The sequence below is a fragment of the Capra hircus genome, chromosome 15 (genome assembly GCF_001704415.2).
Source record: "Capra hircus breed San Clemente chromosome 15, ASM170441v1, whole genome shotgun sequence".
In the NCBI taxonomy this organism is placed as follows: domain Eukaryota; kingdom Metazoa; phylum Chordata; class Mammalia; order Artiodactyla; family Bovidae; genus Capra; species Capra hircus.
This window is the reverse complement of record NC_030822.1, coordinates 73,313,139-73,334,846: the sequence shown is the minus strand read 5'-3', so window position 1 is coordinate 73,334,846 and position 21,708 is coordinate 73,313,139. Positions and strand designations below refer to the sequence as shown.

General features: G+C 36.5%; 1 protein-coding gene across 1 annotated transcript in view; it reads right to left on the bottom strand.

Moving 5' to 3' along the window:
• The window catches only part of LOC108637620 (contactin-5-like), a 21,809-nt gene continuing 503 nt past the window's right edge, over positions 403 to 21,708 (bottom strand). Inside the window, exons 2-5 of the mRNA XM_018058930.1 lie at positions 18,680 to 18,861; positions 14,807 to 14,943; positions 5,769 to 5,898; positions 403 to 578 (exon numbers count right to left, since the gene is read on the bottom strand). Of these exons, the coding sequence (XP_017914419.1) occupies positions 403 to 578; positions 5,769 to 5,898; positions 14,807 to 14,943; positions 18,680 to 18,861 (625 nt within the window). The remainder of the gene's footprint in view (positions 579 to 5,768; positions 5,899 to 14,806; positions 14,944 to 18,679; positions 18,862 to 21,708) is intronic.

Below are 21,708 nucleotides of genomic sequence, written 5' to 3'. Positions count from 1 at the left end.
GGGATTACCCAGGATATCAAGAATATGTTTATATTATTTTAATACTAACATTAAAATGAGAACCCATCATCTAAAAATTATTGTAGATAACTTCTGGGTCCTTAAACCTGGAGACCCAAAATGAAAAATTAGCTAACTGAATGAAAGTGTTTGCTTTCTTCGTAAGCTGGTGAAATTCCAGTTGGTGCTGAAATGCCACAAAAACAAAGAAGTATGGCCATTTTGAGATAGAACGTTTTCCTTTATAGATCACTTGTTCTTTCCTTTATAGGTCTTTTTTTAATCATTATGAAGACAAAACCATAGCTCAGTCATTTCATGAAATATGTCTCAAAATTATGTTAAGACTCATATATTTTGTCTGTATCATCTGCAACTTCAGAAAAGTCTGATATTAAAAGTTTAAATTATGAAATAGACTTCTAACCTTTTATTCTCTCTAACTGCTTTGTCTCCCTTCTTCCAAGAGATAGTTGGTTTTGGAGATCCTTGAGGTTTGCACTCTATGATGACTTCTTGGTCTTTGGGAATAATTATTGTTTTCCTCAGTTGATTCAGTGCAAAAGTGGGAGCTGAAGCTATAAAAAAGAAAAGGTTAATTCTACCAGAAGCAATGACAGTAATTTCTAATGGATGACTCACTGAGATTGGGCAATTTTACCTTTGGAATGCATTATTAATAAAATCATAGGATATCTACACATATAAAAGGCACTAATTTGAAATTTAATTTAATTATTACTTAATAGATATCTTATTGGCTGTCCTTTCCTTTAGCAGGTTCTTACTGTTGTGGGGCCTACTGAACCCGTGTCTCCCGCATTGTAAGCAGACACTTTACCATCTGAGCCACCAGGGAAGTCCACAGACAAAGGTTGTTTCCAAGAATGAGATGCTTTAATTATAATCAAACTTTAATTGTGAAAGCTTAATGATCCCCTTGGGCGAAAGGTGAAGGGGTTGAACATGGGTCTGTTTGGGCCTTCCTTTGGAAAAATGGAGGCTATGGATAAAGCAATCCTGTGTCACCTGTTTCTAATCTCTGAGTCTTGACGCATATTTTATTTAATAACGTGCATGTGTGTGTGTGTTTAGGCTCTCAATCATGTCCAATCGTTGTAACACATAATTTTCCAGGCAAGAATACTGGAACAGGTTATCATTTTCTACTCCAGGGGTCTTCCTGACCCAGGCATGGAACTGGGATCTCCTGCACCTCCTGCATTGGCAGGCAGCTTGTTTAAACTGGGCCACCTGAGAAGTCCATTTAAATAGTATACAAACCTAAATGTAGAATTTTAAGAAATACGTTTTTAAGAAATTAAATCATTTAAATTTCAACTCATTGGTTGCAATTATTCACCTAAGCCTGAACATTCATTAATACTTATCTTGTATTACTAGAGTTTTATTAATAGTTTTCATGTAAACTTCCCAAGACATTCCAGTAGATAACTGTGGTTAAGAATGCTGAACTAAAGTTCAGTGCAGATCAGTTGCTCAGTTGTATCCAACTATTTGTGACCCCATGGACTGCAGCATGCAAGGCTTGCTGCACCACCAAATCCTGGAGCCTACTCAAACTCATGTCAAGCCCATCAGAGATGTCATCCAAGCATCTCATCCTCTGTCATCCCCTTCTCCTCCTGCCTTCAATCTTTCCCAGAATCAAGGTCTTTTCAATGAGTCAGTTCTTCCCATCAGATGGCCAAAGTATTGGAGATTCATCTTCAGAATCAGTCCTTCCAATGAATATTCAGGACTGATTTCCTTTCGAATGAATTGATTGGATCTCCTTAGTCCAAGAGACTGTCAAGAGTCTTCTCCAACATCACAGTTCAAAAGCATCAATTCTTTGGTGCTCAGCTGTCTTTGTATTCCAACACTCACACCCATACATGACTACTGGAAAAGCCATAGCTTTGACTAGACAGACTTTGTTGGCAAAGGAAATGTCCCTGCTTTTTAATATGCTGTCTAGTTTGGTCATGGGTTTTCTTCCAAGGAGCAAGTGTCTTTTAATTTCATGGCTTCACTCGAAGTCTTACTGTTTCCACTATTTCCCCATCTATTTGTCATGATGTGATCAGACCAGATGCCATAATCTTCTTTTTCTGAATGTTGACTTCTAAGCCAACTTTTTCACTCTCCTCTTTCACTTTCATCAAGAGGCTCTTTAGTTCTTCTTCACGTTCTGCCATAAGGGTGGTGTCATCTGCATATTTGAGGTTATTGATATTTCTCTCAGCAAACTTGATTTCAGCTTGTGCTTCATCCAGCCCAGCACTTTGCATAATGTACTCTGCATATAAGTTAAATAAGCAGGATGACAATATACAGCCTTGACGTACTCCTTTCCCGATTTGGAACCAGTCTGCTGTTCCACGTCCAGTTCTAACTGTTGCTTCTTGACCTGAATACATATTTCCCAGGAGTCAGGTGGGGGGGGGTGTGGTTATTTCCATCTCTTTAAGAATTTTCCATTGTTTGTTGTGATCCAAAAAGTCAAAGGCTTTGCCATAGTCAATAAAGAAGAAGTAGGTGTTTTTCTGGAACTCATGTGCTTTTTCCATGATCCAACAGATGTCGGCAGTTTGATCTCTGGCTCCTCTGCTTTTCCAAGCCCAGCTTGAACATCTGGAAGTTCATGGTTCATGTATTGCTGAAGCCTGGCTTGGAGAATTTTGAGCATTACTTTACTAGTAGGTAAGATGAGTGCAATTGTGTGGTAGTTTGAGCATTCTTTGGCATTGCCTTTCTTTGGGACTGGGATGAAAACTGACCTTTTCCAATCCTGTGGCCACTGCTGAGTTTTCCAAATTTGGTGGCATATTGAGTGCAGCACTTTCACAGCATCATCTTTTAGGATTTGAAATAGCTTACCTGTAATTCCATCATGTCCACTAGCTTTGTTTGTAGTGATGCTTCCTAAGGCCCACTTGACTGCATTTCAGGATGTCTGGCTCTAGGTGAGTGATCACACTATCATGATTATATGAGTCCTGAAGATCTTTTTTTGAAGATTTTTTCTGTCCTTAATTGTGCCCATCTTTGCATGAAATATTCCCTTGGTATCTCTAAGTTTCTTGAAGAGATCTCTAGTCTTTCCCATTCTATTGTTTTCCTCTATTTCTTTGCATTGATCACTGAGGAAGGTTTTCTTATCTTTCCTTGCTATTCTTTGGAACTCTGCATTCAAATGGGTATATCTTTCCTTTTCTTCTTTATCTTTAGTTTCTCTTCTTTTCTCAGGTATTCATAAGGCTTCCTCAGTCAACCATTTTGCCATTTTGCATTTCTTTTTCTTGTGGATGGTCTTGATCCCTGACTCCTGTACAATGTCATAAACTCCGTCTATGGTTCTTTAAGCACTCTGTCTATCAGATCTATTCCCTTGAATCTATTTGTCACTTCCAGTGTATAATCATAAGGGATTTGATTTAGGTCATACCTGAATGGTCTAGTGGTTTTCCCTACTTTCTTTAATTTAAATCTGAATTTGACAATAGGGAGTTCATAATCTCAGCCACAGTCAGCTTCCAGCCTCATTTTTGCTTAATGTATAGAGCTTCTCCTTCCTTGGCTGCAAAGAATATAATCAATCTGAATTTGGTATTGACCTTCTGGTGATGACCATGTGTAGTCTTGTCTTGTGTTGTTGGAAGAGGGTATTTGCTATGACTAGTGCATTCTCTTGGCAAAACTCTGTTAACCTTCGCCCTGCTTCATTCTGTACTTCAAGGTCAAATTTGCCCATTACTCCAGGTATTTACTGACTTCCTACTTTTGCATTCCAGTCCCCTATAAAGAAAAGGACATCTTTTTGGAGAGTTTGTTTGTTCTAGAAGGTCCTGTGGTTCTTCATTGAACCATTCTTCAGCATTAGTGGTTGGGGTATAGACTTATATTACTGTGATATTGAGTGGTTTGCCTTGGAAACAAACAGAGATGATTCTGTTGTTTTTCAGATTGCATCCAAGTACTGCACTTCAGACTCTGTTCTTGACTATGATGGGTACTCTGTTTCTTCTAAAGGATTCTTACCCACAGTTTTAGATATAATGGTCATCTGAGTTAAATTCACTAATTCCAGTCCATTTTAGTTCACTGATTCCTAAAATGCTGAAGTAAAGAATATGTGAAAAAACAAACAAATGAAAAAAGAGACACCTTTATATCTAAAAGAGAAACTGGAAAATATCTCTACAAGTTTACTGTATCTGAAATATTTATTTATGCCAATCTGACAATCTTATGAATATTTCATTTGTGTTTTATGTTCATTACGTAGAAGTATAGCATAGTTATACTTAGCACATAACACATAACATTAAAACATATCTAATGTTTTAGCATAGCATATCAGTCAATCAAATCGCTCAGTCGTGTCTGACTCTTTGCGACCCCATGGACTGTAGCCTACCAAGTTCCTCTGTCCATGGGATTTTCCAGGCAACAGTACTGGAGTGGATTGCCATTTCCTTCTCCAGGGGATCTTCCCGACCCAGGGATCGAACCCGGGTCTCCCGCATTGTAGACAAACGCTTTACCGTCTGAGCCACACAAACAGAAAAAGGTACCAACTGAGATGAGTTAAGAAATTGAAAGAAAAGTTTAGGAATTTATAGAAAGATAACATATTTGGTTGCCTACTGGAGATATACCTTATTAAAGGTAATTTTGAAAATATATTTTTGAATAAGAAAGGGGCCCATTTGAGAGTGTTTCTGGATAAACCATTGATTAGATGAGTGCTGAAGCAGTTTTTAAATTCAGAAATACAGGTGTATGAGTTAACAGGAAAGTAAATATTTTTTGATTGGTTAGGATGTAATACTCTGAAACATGGACTTCTGTATCAACACTGGATGGATTTGTTATAGTGTGAAAAAATTTCAAATGTAAACATTCATAATTCAAGTTGATTTATGGTGTATTATATTTAACTGATATATGAAAGGCACATTTTCAGATTCCAAGAGTTTGGGTGTTTCTGTTAATGTGCTTTGGGTCAGTGGGAAGTACAAAGCACAGTCAGGCTTTCACCCACTTTTGAGAAACGGTGTGTTAAGATCATCTAAGTTTCTCTCTTTGTATTATAATTATCCCAGAACCAAAATTTAGAAAATCTTGAGAGTGAGAAAAAGGAAAATCAATTCCAGTGACCTAAAGAGGCTCAATCTGGTAGTCTATCCCCTGAATTGAATTTTTCTTGTAGTAGAGTGTGAATTAGTGCTAGTGTTCTGGCTATATTACAGAATGGAACCCTATGAACTTACTGTGCCTGGCTTTAGGAGGGGTCTCATCAACCTGGTAAGGTGATAACATCCCTTTGACAGAGAATGCTTTCCTGGGAGTCCTGCCTTGCAGGAGTCACATACCTACTGGTAGGTAGGAGCAGCTTGGGAAAATATTAAGCATTGCTATGTTGATAACCTACATTCTGATCCTCTACCCTTATGACAATTTTCCTTGAAAGTTAGCATACTTTTCTTATGTGATTTTTTTAAAGCCATAGAAAAGATATAGTGTGTAAATCTGTTAGGATTAAAACTAAAATTAAAGAAAATAAAAGTTATGGGACAAACTGTATGCCATATAACCTTATCTCCCAAAATTTAAAAAGTACATTCAGCAAGGCATATTATTTCTTTTTAAAAGATAAAATAGGTTTTTACAATCACATCATAAACCTTCAGTATAGTAAGAATTAGAGCATGAAAAGAAGCCACATTTCTTTCCTATTTATTTAGTTAGAAACTGCATACCTAAAATCTTCAGCTCAGCACTTGCATAAATGGTTCCATATTTATTTTCGGCCAAACACTGATACATTCCAGCATCTGATTGATTCACGTTGTGGATCATCAATACTCCATTAACCATCTCAACCCTACTCTGTAATGGAATAAGAAAAATAGATATAGAAATTGAATGTTTCACACATATTTTGCAGTTACTCTTTCCTAGATTTAAAAAAAAAAAAAAAAAGCCTCCAACTTTGAAACCCCATGGACTGTAGCCCTCCGACTCCTCTCCATGGAATTCTCCAGGCAAGAATACTGGAGTATGTAGCTATTCCCATCAGGGGATCTTCCTGACCCAGGCACTGAAGCTGGGTCTCCTGCATTGCAGACAGATTCTTTACCATCTGAGTCAACAGGAAGCCCTCACAATTAATACAGTTGAACATTATTTCAACTTAGAAAAACAAATTTACTATGCATTATTCTAATGCAAAATATAGCTATGTTGATCAGAAAAGAAATTATAACTATATCTTCTTATAGTCATTTTTATGAATTTTGCTTTTGATTATATTTTAAAATAAGATGTTTTTGTTTGTTATACTGGTTAAGCTTATGAAATACAGTCATCAGATAATGCTTTTATTGAATTTATTTTACAAATAAGAAGCTGGAGTTCAAATGTAGAAAGGATTGAGACTGCAGATATGTAGGATCAAGATTAAATACAGTCCACTAAATTTCAAGAATCTCTTTATTATATTGATCTAGTCAGATGTTTGTCTTTTCTCTCACTTCCCAGCACAATGACATAGATTTGAAAAAAATAAAAAGCTGTCCTATAACTGGAATCTTTATAAAACTTTTGGTCATAAAATGTAAATGTCATTATCAGATGAAATAATACAGAAGACAGAAAATTAAGCACATGCAGACTGAGGTAAACTGAGGCCAAGAGCACACTTTAAAAACAAATTTTTAATTTAAAATGTTTCATAACAATCAGATATCTTATCTATTTGACATTAGGTAAATCACTCTTTTAATTTTAGTGAGCAGTGCTTTGCTTACCTATCAACAGGGATGTCCAGTAATTTGACATCATTTTTAAAATGAACCCATTCATTCATCTGCCAGTGGAATTTACTGGGTTGATGAGAATAGACAATATAACCAGCACAGGACCCTTCCCAAGGTTTATGTGATATTCCAGGAGGATTAGAGAGACAGGCAATAAGCCAATGTCCCAGGATCCCTGCTCCCTCCCTCTCAGTTTTCTTTACCAGTTCTCCTTCTCTTTTTATTTGCGTCGGTCTTTTTCTGTAACTGTGCTTTGGCCTTAGTGATTTTAGGATAAGGGAATAATGGAGTTGGATGTGACTGTGGGGGTATTATGATCCAATTTTTTGATTTTACAAAAGGGTAAATCAAGATCCAAAAGGGCAAACTACAGAAACGAGATCCTTTGAAAATGGCAGAACTTGAGGAGAAACTGTGTTTGGAATTTCAATTTACACACTTTCCCTCCCTTTCGTCCATAGGTAATTAACAATTTCCCCTTGGCCTTAAAAGGGATACAACAAGGGAAAGGTGAAATTATAACAATTATTCTGATATTAAGTGGTGATTTATTTTCAAATCTGGTACTTATTAAGTTGTTTTAAAAACACTTACTAGATTTACTAAAAAGCAATTTAAGTCTATATTAGAAAGATGTCACGGAAAGAAACTGCCTAGGACACAGAAGACTAAGATTCTCTCCCAATCATGTCTCTTACTATATATGTGATCTTGTAACAGGAGTGAAAGTGGCAGGGCACACCTTTTGAAAGAAGAACATAATCCAGTTCAGTTCAGTTCAGTTCAGTCACTCAGTCATGTCCTACTCTTTGCAACCCCATGCACTACAGCATTCCAAACTTCCCTGTCCATCAAAAACTCCTAGAGCTTCCTCAAACTCAAGTCCATCGAGTTGGGGATGCCATCCAACCATCTCATCTTTTGTCGCCCCTTTCTCTTCCTGCCTTCAAACTTTCCCAATATCAGAGTTTTTCCAAAGGAGTCAGTACTTCATATCAGATGACCAAAGTATTAGAGCTTCAGCTTCAGTATCAATCCTAACAATGAATAGTCAGAACTGATTTCTTTAGGATTGACTGTTTGAAACTCCGTGCTGTCTAAGGCACTCTCAAGAGTTTTCTCCAAGACAACAGTTCAAAAGCATCAATTTGATGCTTTTGGCATAGCCCAAGGAGTGCTTCTTCAGCACTCAGCTTTATTCATAGTCCAACACTCACATCCATACATGACCACTGGAAAAACCATAGCCTTGACTAGACGGACCTTTGTTGGCAAAGTAATGTCTCTGTTTTTCAATATGCTGTCTAGGTTAGTCATAACTTTCCTTCCAAGGAGTAAGCATCTTTGAATTTCATGGCTGCAATCACCATCTGCAGTGATTTTGAATCCCCAAAAGATAAAGCCTGAGACTGTTTCCACTGTTTCCCCATCTATTTCCCATGAAGTGATGGGACCAGATTCCATGATCTTAGTTTTCTGAATGTTGAGCTTTAAGCCAACTTCTCACTCTCCTCTTTCACTTTCATCAAGGGGCTTTTTAGTTCCTCTTCACTTTCTGCCATAGGGTAGTGTCATCTGCATATCTGAAGATATTGATATTTCTCCCGGCAAGCTTGATTCCAACTTCTGCTTTTTCCAGCCCAGTGTTTCTCATGATGTACTCTGCATATAAGTTAAATAAGCAGATTGACAATACACAGCCTTGACGTACTCCTTTTCCTATTTGGAACCAGTCTGTTGTTCCATGTCCAGTTTTAACTGTTGCTTCCTGACCTGCATATAGGTTTCTCAAGAGGCAGGTCAGGTGGTCTGGTATTCCCATCTCTTTCAGAATTTTCCACCATTTATTGTGATCCAAAGACTCAAAGGCTTTGGCATAGTCAATAAATCAGAAATAGATGTTTCTCTGGAACTCTCTTGGTTTTTCAATGATCCAGCAGATGTTGACAATTTGATCTCTGGTTCCTCTGTCTTTCCTAAAACCAGCTTGAATATCTGGAAGTTCATGCTTCACATATAGCTGAAGCCTGGCTTGGAGAATTTTGAGCATTACTTTATTAGCATGTGAGATGAGTGCAATTGTGTGGTAGTTTGAGCATTCTTTGGCATTGTCTTTCTTTGGGATTGGAATGCAAATTGACCTTTTCCAATCCTGTGGCCGCTGCTGAGTTTTCCAAATTTGGTGGCATATTGAGTGCAGCACTTTCACAGCATCATCTTTCAGGATTTGAAACAGCTCAACTGGAATTCCATCACCTCCACTAGCTTTGTTTGTAGTGATGCTTTCTAAGGCCCACTTGACTTCACATTTTAGAATGTCTGGCTCTCAGTGAGTGATCACACCATCATGATTATCTGGGTCATGTATGGATGTGAGAGTTGGACTGTGAAGAAAGCTGAGCACTGAAGAATTGATGCTGTTGAACTGTAGTGTTGGAGAAGACTCTTGAGAGTCCCTGTGACTGCAAGGAGATCCAACCAGTCCATTCTAAAGGAGCTCAGTCCTGGGAGTTCATTGGAAGGACGGATGCTAAAGCTGAAACTCCAATATTTTAGCCATCTCATGTGAAGAGTTGACTCATTGGAGAAAACTCTGATGCTGGGAAGGATTATGGGCAGGAGGAGAAGGGAAGACAGAAAATGAGATGGCTGGGTGGCATCACTGACTCGATGGGCAAGAGTTTGGGTGAACTCTGGGAGTTGGTGATGGACAAGGAGGCCTGGCATGCTGCAGTTCATGGGGTCTCAAAGAGCCGGATATGACTGAGTGACTGAACTGAACTAAAGTGAAGTAGTGCTTGCATGGGACCTTTTGAAGGAAGTCCCCATTGTCTTCATTACCTCCACCATAATTTGGCCTCATGTCAAATAACAGGGAGGGAACACAGCCCTGCTCTTCAATAGAAAATTGGATTAAAGATTTACTGAGCATGACCCCGCCCATCAGAACAAGATCCAGTTTCCCCCTCAGTCTCTCCCATCCAGAGGCTTCTATAAGCCTTGAAAGACTGAAGACCACAATAAAAGAAAAGTAATGAATCTGATCACATGGACCACAACCTTTTCTAACTCAATGAAACTGTTAGCCATGCTGTGTAGGGCCACCCAAGACGGACGGGTCATAGCGGAGAGTTCTGACAAAATGTGATACACTGAAGAAGGGAATGGCAAAACACTTCAGTATTCTTGCCTAGAGAACCCCAGGAAAAGTATGAAAAGTCAAAATGATAGGACACTGAAAGATGAACTCATCAGGTTGGTAGGTGCCCATTATGCTATTGGAGATCAATGGAGAATATCTCCAGAAAGAATGAACAGATGGAGCTAAAGCAAAAACAACACCCAGTTGTGAATGTGACTGATGATGAAAGGAAAATCTAATGCTGAAAAGAGTAATATTGCATAGGAAACTGGAATGTTAGGTCCATGAACCAGGGCAAATTGGAAGTGGTCAAACAGGAGATAGCAAGAGTGAACATCTACACTTTAGAAATCAGTGAACTAAAGTGGACTAGAATGGGTGAATTTAACACAGATGACCATTATATCTACTACTATGGGCAAGAATCCCTTAGAAGAAATGGAGTAGCCATCATAGTCAAAAAAAGAGTCCAAAATGAAGTATTTGGATGCAATCCCAAAAATGACAGAATGATCTCTGTTCATTTCCAAGGCAAACCATTCAATGTTACAGCAATCCATGTCTATGCCCCAACCAGTAATGCTGAAGAAGCTGAGGTTGAACAGTTCTATGAAGACCTACAAGAGTTTCTAGAACTAACACACACAAAAAGATGTCCTTTTCCTTATAGGGGACTGCAGTGCAAAAGTAGGAAGCCAACAAATACCTGGAGTAATGGGAAAATTTGGCCTTGGAGTACAGAATGAGGCAAGGCAAAGGCTAATACAGCTTTGCCAAGAGAACGCACTGATCACAACAAACACCCTTTTCCAACAATACAAGAGAAGACTCTACATATGGGCATCATCAGATGGTCAATACCGAAATCAGATTGATTATATTCTTTGCAGCCACAAATGGAGAAGCTCTGTTCAGCCATCAAAAACAAGACCAGAAGCTGACTATGGCACAGATCATGAACTCTTTATTGTCAAATTCAGACTTAAATTGAAGAAAGTAGGGGAAACCACTAGACCATTCAGATATAACCTAAATCAAATCCCTTATGACTATACAGTGGAGGTGACAAATAGATTCACAGGATTAGATGTGACAGACAGAGAGCCTGAAGAACTATGGACAGAGGTTCATGACATTGTACAAAAGACAGTGATTAAGATCATCCTCAAGAAAAAGAAATGCAAAAAGGCAAAATGGCTGTCTGAGGAGGTTTTACAAACTGCCATGAAAAGAAGAGAAGCAAAAGTCAAAGGCGAAAAGAAAAGATATACCCATGTGAATGTGGAGTTCCAAAGAATGCAAGGAAAGATAAGAAAGATTTCCTCAGTAATTAATGCAAAAAAATACAGGAAAACAATAGAATGGGAAAGACTAGAGATCTCTTCAAGAAACTTAGAGATACCAAAGGACCATTATATGAAAAGATGGGCTCAATAAGGGACAGAAATGGTATGGACCTAACAGAAGCAGGTGGCAAGAATACACAGAAGACCTGTACAAAAAAGATCTTCAGGACCCATATAATCATGATGGTGTGATCACTCACTTAGAGCCAGACATCCTGAAATGCAGAGTCAAGTGGGCCTTAGGAAGCATCACTACGAACAAAGCTAATAGAGGTGATGGAATTACAGGTGAGCTATTTCAAATCCTAAAAGATGATGCTGTGAATGTGTTGACTCAATATGCCAGCAAATTTGGAAAACTCAGCAGTGGCCACAGGACTGGAAAAGGTCAGTTTTCATTCCAATCCCAAAGAAAAGCAATGCCAAAGAATGTTCAAACTACTGCACAATTGCACTCATCTCACATGCTAGTAAAGTAATGCTCAAAAATCTCCAAGCCAGGCTTCAACAGTATGTGAAGTGTGAACTTCAAGATATTCAAGCTGGTTTTAGAAAAGGCAGAGGAACCAGAGATCAAATTGCCAACATCTTTTGGATCATTGAAAAAGAATGAGAGTTCCAGAAAAACATCTACTTCTCCTTCATTGACTATGCCAAAGCCTTCGACTGTGTGGATCAAAACAAACTGTGGAAAATTCTGAAAGAGATGGGAATACCAGACCATCTGACCAGCCTCCTGAGAAATCTGTAGGCAGGTCAAAAAGGAACAGAACTGGACATGGAACAATAGACTGGTTCAAATCTGAAAGGAGTAAGTCTAGGTTGTACATTGTCACATTACTTATTTAACTTATATGCTGAGTATATCATGAGATTGCTGGACTGGATGAAGGACAAGCTGGAATCAAGATTGCCAGGAGAAAAATCAATAACCTCAGACATGTAGATGATACCACACTTATGGCAGAAAGCGAAGAAGTACTAAAGAACCTCTTGATGAAAGTGAAAGAGGAGAGTGAAAAAGTTGGATTACAACTCAACACTCAGAAAACTAAGATCATGACATCTGGTCCCATTACCTCATGGCAAATAGATGGGGAAACAATGGGAACAGCAACAGACTTTATTTTCTTGGGCTCCAAAATCATTGCAGATGGTGACTGCAGCCATGAAATTAAGACGTTTGCTCATTGGAAGAAAAGGTGTGACCATCTTAGACAGCATATTCAAAAGCAGAGACACTTTCCTGACAAAGGTCTGTCTAGTCAAAGCTATGGTTTTTCCAGTAGTCATGTATGGATGTGAGAGATGGACTATAGAGAATTGATGCTTTTGAATTATGGTATTGGAGAAGATGCTTTTGAGTCCCTTGGACTGCAAGGAGATCCAGCCAGTCCATCCTAAAGGAGATCAGTCCTGAATATTCATTGCAAAGATTGACACTGGAGCTGAAACTCCAATACTTTGGTCATCTGATGTGAAGAACTGACCCATTTGAAATGATCTTGATTTGGGGAAAGATTGAAGGTCAGAGGATAAGGTGATAGCAGAGGATGAGATGGTTGGATGACATCACTTACTCTATGGACATGAATTTGAGTAAACTCTGGGAGTTGGTAATGGACAGGGAGACCTGGCATGCTGCAGTCCATGGGGTCACAAAGAGTTGGACAAGACTGAGTTACTGAACTGAACTGAAAGACACAAGATAAACTTATTAGAATCAAATGGGTCCAAGATAGTAGACAAGCTGACTTTGATTAGACCTTCATCCTCAATCAGGAAGGTTAATGATACACCCAGAGGCATCATGACAGTTCGAATCACTGTCAAAAGACCAAGGAGTGCATGATGACCCAATTCCTGGAAATCTCCACGTCTTCCCCAAAATAGTTGGAATAATCCTCACACTCATTAGCATACAAAATACCCAGCCTATAAAAGCTAACCACACCACATTTTGCACTGCACTTGCCCTCTGTGATGGCCCACACTCTGTCTGGGGAGAGTAGTTTTCTCTGAATCTGAATAAATCCATTTCTTACCCATCACTTTGCCTCTCAATGAATTCTTTCTGTGATGGGACATCAAGAACCTGAGCTTCATTCAGTCCTGAAACCAGGTATTGTGGGTTTTGGCTGGGTTAGAGTCCCAGCTGATAGGTTCAAGTCCTAGTCTGTGGTAAATGGTTTCAATCTCAGGCAAACAACTTTATTTTTTGATTATCCCACTGTCTTCAAAGTGACAGCAGTAGGTTACATGATGTCTAAAAGTCTGCTAAAAACGGCAATGAGTTAATGGTAATCACTGATATTTTCATATAACTTATATGATTGAATAAAATTTGAAGAAGTGATGTATTACTAGAAAGTAATGAGGCAATTAAAATTAAAAGAAAACTTTATTTTTTTTCAACAACAACAAAAAGAACCCTATACAAAAACATGGGCAGAAGACCTAAATATAGATTTCTCCAAAGAAGATACACAGGTGGCCAACAGGCACATGAAAAGATTTTCAAAATTGCCAATTATTAGAGAAATGCAAATCAAAACTACAATAAGCTACAGCCTCACACCAGTCAGAATAGCCATCATTTAAAAGTCTTCAACTAACAAATGCTGGATAGGATGTAGAGAAAAGGGACCTCTTCTACAATTGGTGGCTATGTAAGTTGGTGCAACCACAGTGGAAAACTAAAAATACAATTACCATATGATCAAGCAATCCCACTCCTGGGCATATATTTGGACAAAACTGTAATTCAAAAAGATGTTTGCACACCTATGTTCATAATAGCACTAATTTGCAATAGCCAAGACATGGAAATAACCTAAATGTCCTTCAACAGATAAATGGGTAAAGAAGATATGGCACATATATACAATGGAATATTCAGCCAGCAAAATAATGTCATTTGCAGCAACATAGATGCAACCAGAGATTATCATACTAAGCAAAGTAAGTCAGAAAAAGACAAATACCTATGATATCACTTATATGTGAAAGCTAAAATATTGCACAATGAATCTATACATGAAGCAGAACCAGAATCACAGAGATAGGGAACAGATTAGTGCTTGCCACGGGGGCGGATGTTGGATCTAGCGGGAGGTTGGGGCTAGCAGATGTAAACTTTTATACATAGAATAGATAAGCAACAAAGTTCCACTGTACAATACATACAATTATATTCAATATACTATGATAAACCACAATGGAAAGTAACATTTTAAAAAGAATATATATATATATATGTATAATTGAATCACTGTGCTGTACAGAAATAATTAACACAACATTGTAAATCAACTATATTCCAATAATTTTTTTAAAGAGTAAAAATTAATTTGGTTATATGTTATCTTTCTCATTCCGAATATAAGGGATAAATAAGAAATGGCTTTCAATAAGACTAAAGGAAGTTAGTTTGTCCTTTGTGAAATTCCACTAAAATAACACTGGAACATACTAATGGTTACCAACAGTACCTGAAGCAAGAGGGGTACTCCATTCTTCAGCCAGCGGTAGGTGGGTCTGGGTTTTCCAGTAGCCTTACATTCCCATCGCAGATGGCTCCCACTGTCTAACTGAGTATCATTCAGTTTTTCTACCAAGTGTGGATATGCTGTAAGGGTTTAAGGATTAAAGAAGGGTGATTTCATTTCTCAACGTTTCACAAAACTCAAAAGTTTTTATGAAATGTTAACAAATTCATAAGCATTAAATATTTTATCAATTCATGTAACTTGGATTTTGGAAGAAACTTGGCGCTTACACAGAGAACTCTATTTCCTGTGTGAAAATATAACCATGATGATATTTTAATAATTTGAAACACTTTTTAATCTAAGTGAACCATATCTTCCTGTTCTTGTTGTTGTTGAATTTTAAAATATTTCCTCTTCAAAAGGCACTTTTTTCCTTATTTTTAAAAAATTTTATTTATTTTTAATTGAAGGATAATTGCTTTAAAATATTGTGTTGTTTTATGGCATACATCAACATGAATCAGTCATAAGGGAGAGAACTTACATGTCTTCTTGTTTTACCCTCTTTGGAGTAAGTGATAGATTCTTCCCATGGAGAGCATGGGAACCTGTTTAGAAATAAGTCTTTCTAAACTAAAAATCTTTCTAAACAAGAGGCATCTGTCTTCCAAATATTGAGCAGCATTAGCACAGTTTGAAGTAATACAACAAGCCCATTTACTGAATAACTGTTCTGCTTTTTGTTTCCTAATAAAGCCTGAATTACTTCAAAAAATAATTTGTAAATTCAAGTATCATTTAATATAAAATTGTTCTATATTTACTGGCATTTTATGCATATATTTATATATGCAAGTTTTCAATACTCTATTTCTTTCTCAAAAAAGATAATATTCCAAATGAATGAAATTTAGAAAGTGTGAAAAGTGAAAATCACTCAGCTGTGTCTGTTTGCCACCCCATGGTCTATACAGCCCATGGAATCCTCTAGGCCAGAATGATGGAGTGGGTAGCCTTTCCCTTCTCCAGGGGATCTTCCCCACCCAGGGATCAAACCCAGGTATCCCACATTGCAGGTGAATTCTTCACCAGCTGAACCACAAGGGAAGCCCCAAAATACTGGAGTGGGTATCCTATCCTGTCTCCAGTGGATCTTCCCGACCCAGGGATTGAACTTGGGTCTCCTGCATTGCAGGAGGATTCCTTACTAACTGAGCTGTCAGGGAAGCCATGGTTAAAGTGTCTTTCCTCCATTGACATTTTTCTCAAGGTTGAATCTCTTAATTTCTATCATCTATTTCTTTCATCTCTCTACCCCTTTCCCTTCTGGGAATCACCTATTTGTTCTCTGCATCTATTACTCTGTTATAGCTTTGTTATTGTTTTCATTTGTTTTGTTTTTCAGATTCTACACATAAGTGAAATCATATGATGCTTATCTTTCTCTGACTTATTTTCCTTAACATAATTCCCTCTGGGTCCACGCATTTTGTAACAGATAGTAAGATTTCATTTTTATTTTTTAAGCCTGAGTATCATTCCATTTTATATGTATATGTGTGTGTGTGTGTGTGTGTGTGTGTATTCCAAGATGTCCAGAGCTTTTTTGTATCTATTGAGATGATTATATGATTTCTTTATTTGATTTGTTAAAGTGGTATAAAACAATAATTTGTGGATATTAAACATCCTTGCATCCTTGGTATAAGCCCCACTAGATCACTGTGTGATCATTTTAATGTACTGTTGAATTCAATTTGCTAATTTTGTTGTTGTTGTTGAGGATGTTTCCATCCTCTCATGAGGATGTTCATCAGTGGTATTGGCCTGTAAATTTTTTGTGCTATATTTTTGTCTGGTTTTAGTACTAGGTGATATTTTAGAATGAGTTCAGAAGTATTGCTCTGCAAATTTTTGGAATAGTTTGAAAAGGAGGGTTGTTAACCTTTTTTTAAATTTTTTGATAGACTTTACCACCTGTGAGGCCATCTGGTACTAGACTTTTGTTTGCTGGGAGTTTTTGTTTTATTTTATTTAACTACTGATTTAATTTCATTACTGGTAATTGATCTTTTCATATTTTCTATTTTTTCCTGATTGTTTCTTGGGAAATTGTACATTTCCAGACATTTATTCTTTTTTTCTATGTTGTCCGTTTTATTGGCATATAATTGTAGTAATCTCCTATGATCCTTTGTCTTTCTGTGGTATTGGCTGACTTCTCTTCTTTCAGCTTTGATTTTATTTACATGGGCCCTCTCTCTTTTTCTTGATGAATCTAGCTAAAGGTTTATCAGTTTTACTTATTTCAAAGTACAAGCTCTTGGTTTCATTGATCTTGTTTATTGTTCTTAGTCTCTATTTCACTTATGTCTGCCTCATTTGCTGCCAGGCCCTGCCTCATGCAGTGGCTTGAGGTAAGTGGGACTGGGCGACTGGCTGCATGGCCCGGTAGCAAAGGACTGGCACTGACCCACTGGTTGCTGGGACTGTGTCCTGAGCTAGTTGGCTATATCCTGGGAGTTCTGGGGCTGGTACCAGCCCACTGATGGTAGGGGCTGGGTCCTGATCCAGCTGGCTTCCAGACCACTGGTAGATGGGAAAACCTTTAAGGTACAAATTCTCTGGAATGCTTTCCTTGAATCACTCTGGTAGAAAGTAGTGGACTCTGCTCCCGTAGGCTTTTATCACAGCAGATAGCATGCTCTGCCCTCTGCGGGGTTTGCTTTCCATCTAATTCGGTCAATCAAGAGTTTCCTCAAATCTCTATCATTAGCGTATAGTGCAGTAATAGCATTTAATAAACATTAGCTGAATCAATGAGTGAGTGAGCAGAATGTGCATGGCATAGGAAATCTGGTTGGAGTGCTGAACTTTTAAAGGAGGTTTTTTCTTTATTACAAATAATAAAAGCAAAACAGGTTGAAATAATATTTTAGTATTTCAAAATATTTTGCAGCCTCCCTGTGAATAACTTTAGATGAACTGATCTTGAATACAGTGACAGTTATAGTTTCTAGCAGAGTCAGCTTCATATGCAATTTGTTTAATTTCACGTTGTAAGGATCTGTATTTTCTTGTATCAGTGCTCTGTGTTACAGTTTCCCTCAGTTTTAGTGTCCTCATCTGGAAAATAAGAATAGTATCACTTACCTTTTATATATAATATGCATTATAAAAGCAAATATGAAAAGTATAATTTGCTATTTATAGAAGATGAGATTGTATATATTTTGGAAGTAGATTTTCCCAATTCTTACACACAACCCGGTTGTCTCTGAAAGTTTTGGAAAATATAAACATTTGTAAGCCATGAAGGTTATTTATCATACAGATACAATAATTTAGTGTAGGGCCAGCAAAGTTTTTGTGTAAAAGATGAGATAGAACATATTTGACACTTTTGATGTCAGTTGATCTGTCTCTCAACAGCTTAATTCTACCTTAGCAGTGCTTAAAGCTGATGCAGGCATTATGCAAACAAATGGGTGTCATTGTGTTTCAAAAATATTTTATTTACAAAAAAAAGAAAAGACAGCTAGTAGGATTTGGTTCATGGGCAATAAATTGTGACTCCTGATTCAGGCCAAGGGCAAGAATAAGTTAATAACTATTACAAGATTTGCAACATCAGATGACAGCTTTAGTGCTAGGAAAATATTTTTAAGGTTAGCAATTACTTATGCTATAAAAAGAACCTGACAATTCCTCATTTATTTTTAATTTAAAGCATTTCTGTGTGTAGGGTAATTTTACTCAATGATTTACCATACAAAAGAAGCATGGTATATGTATCTAACAATGTTTAGTTCAAATTGCATTTTCAGTTTGACTCTTGGGACCAGGGCATCAAACTTTGCTGAGAACACTTACTGTATACTTGCAACTGTCCACGAAAGGTATTTTTTCCACGTGAGTTTTCAGCTCTGCACTCATATATGCCTGCATCGTCCAGCTGCACGTTGGGTATTTCCAGTACTGCCTGAGATTTACGCAGACGTGACTTACTAGGAATATAACCATTAACCTTCATCCATGTGATTGTTGGAACTGGGCTACAATAAGGAGTAAAAATGCCATTAATACACTTTCCACTATTAGGAACATAGATTCTGTTATCTGGTAATTTAAGCACTTAATAGGCTGAGTGCAATAAAGTGTAATCAGAATTAAGAACCATGTGATGTTTGATATACTTCAGTTTCCATGTGGATTGTCTGCTTATAAGTTAGATTACAAGGAAAGAGAGTTTCCTTTTCTTTTGTATTTCAGAAAAGCAATTCAAAGGTTATATTTTACACATATACATGCTATACTTTACTTTTTTAAAACTGTGTAAAATTGTTTAAATGGTGAAAGTAATTTGGAGAAATTTACAAAAGTAATATACGCTTATCATAAGAAGTTGAACAAGAGTCATGAGCTAAATGAATTAAAAACTCATTATTGTTCCAATCCCTTCAAACATCTTCTGCAGAAAGAAATAAAGTTAGCAAGCAATTTCCCACCTTGTCTCTATGATGCATATATAAGCACATATTAAAAAATTTTTATTAATAAAAATCAAATCCAAGATCAACTGCTGACTTATTCTGGTTAATAGCTATATATTATTCCCTTGTGTAGATGCATCAGAATTTTAATCAAACATTCTCTATACATTCAGTGTAGCTTTTTTTCTTTTTTTTTTTTTTTGCTACTAAGGAATAACATTGCTAAATGTAACTTTGCACATATATATCATATGCCATTGCTTTTTATTTTCTACTTCAGACATTCACAAAAGTGGAATTGACAAACACAAGGGCATGCCCATTTTTCATTTTAATAAGTGCTGCCAGATTGTTTTCAATAATATAGTTGCATTTTCCACATCCATCAGTAATACCTGAGACTGTTTTCCCATATCCTTGCCCACCACATTGTGTGATCAATCTGTTTTTTATCAGTATTGATAGGTACAAAATGACATTTTGCCTACAATTTCTCTGAACTCTAAGAAAGTTGAACATCTTTTCATAATTATACTATGAATCTGCTATTTGAATCTGCTTCACTGTGAATTATGTTATTTTTCAACTATTTCTTTCACTTTTCTGTTTGCCTATTTGCAGTGTTTAATTTCTTAGGATTCTTTGTGTATTAGGGCCATTATGAGTTTGTTTACCAGAAAAGTTCTTACTCGGTATACTGATAGGTTATGATAGCATCTGTGATAAGTTTTACAAATACTTTTGGGAGAAAGAAGCATCTGTAGGTTTTTTCATGACTTCAGAATTTTTATTTGTTTAAGAATTATCTGTAAGTCCAAGTATGTAACCATATTTCCTTCAGTCTTTCTGGTAGCTTTTTAAAAAATTATTTTTTAAGCATTTGGATCTTTAATCCATCTGGACTATATTCATGGTTTTGGTGTGAGGTGGGAAATGCAACTAATTATTTTAGAATCACTAAAACTCCTTTTCCAACAATTTTGGAATTTTACCTTTGCTATATAATTGGTTCTCACATGCTTAAATCTGTTTCAGTCTTCACAGTTCTGTTCCACTGAGTTATTTATTACTATCTATATTTAATGCATTCTCTGCTCTGGACTCAGTCTGCTTTTTCAGTTCTATTTCTCACTATTTCTTTCCACATCTCCTGATCCAGAAACACATCTTTTTGTGTTTCCAATCATATCTGTTAAAGTCCTACTAATCTTTTGAGAGCCATTCTAAATGCCTCCTCTACAGTAGAGTCTCCTTATTTGTGTAGTCTTCTGGGTTATTTTCTTTTAAACATCAAAGTGATTTGTATATATTACTTGGATTCTTGTAACATTTATAATTGTAAAATGTAGGATATTTTTTCACTAATTTTCCTGACAGGAGTAATAGCAGTGTTAAATTTTAGAAACAATGCCACATCAAACACAGTGTTTATTTCTTAACATCTTTCTTACTTGTTTCTTAAGTATAAGATAGAATTGAAATTGATATATTAGAGTTGACAAGTTGTGCTTCTTTGTTTAGGTACATATATCAATATCTACGAAAACTGAATATTGCATTTTCAAATAACTGTTATATTGGCCTAACACATTGTTCTTTTAATATGTATAAGAATTGACTTGTTATATTTTTTAATTTAATATTTCTGCATCTTTCTCAAGGTGAGATTGTCTGTACTCATTAGGTTTGCTGGTTTACATGTGCAAATACTTGTTAGTGAGTTGGTAGTTGCTTTATTTATAAGCTAGCATTGACAAAATTGGAGTCATAGTAATGGATAATAGCTTGGTAAACATGCCAGAATATTTGCATCTCCTATTGTGATAGCTTCAATAGTAGAGAAATTGTATGTTCCTTAAGAAACTGATCAGACTGATGAAAATAAAGTCATCCTCATCATAAGTGGAGTTAGTTTTGGAAAGCATTTTTAATTTCTTCTGTTATCTTTAACTATTTGTATTTAAATTTCTGTTTGTGTTTACTTTAGCAATTCATGTTTCCCTAGAAAATAAAAAGTATTTCATCCATGATTTCAATATTTTAGCAGTGAGCTATATAAATGCTAATTGTTTAAAACTTTAAACAACTCTTCTATTATAAGTGGTCACACATTGTAGTAGAAGTTAAATGTGTTTTCCCGGTCAGACTTCCCAGAATAAAAGTAACTGAGCAACTACATCTTTTCTGAGTTGCATTTCCCATCTCACAACAAAACCCATGAATATAGTTCAGATGAATTAAAGATCCAAATGCTTAAAAATAATTTTAAACAATCATGATTTTTAAAAGAATCATTTCATCATTTTTTGACATCTTGTTTTGTTTTTCCAGTTACCCCAAATGTAAAATATGGTGGAAATAATAGTTCTTATTTCAGAAGTAATAGTCCCTATTTCAGAGGGTAGTTAT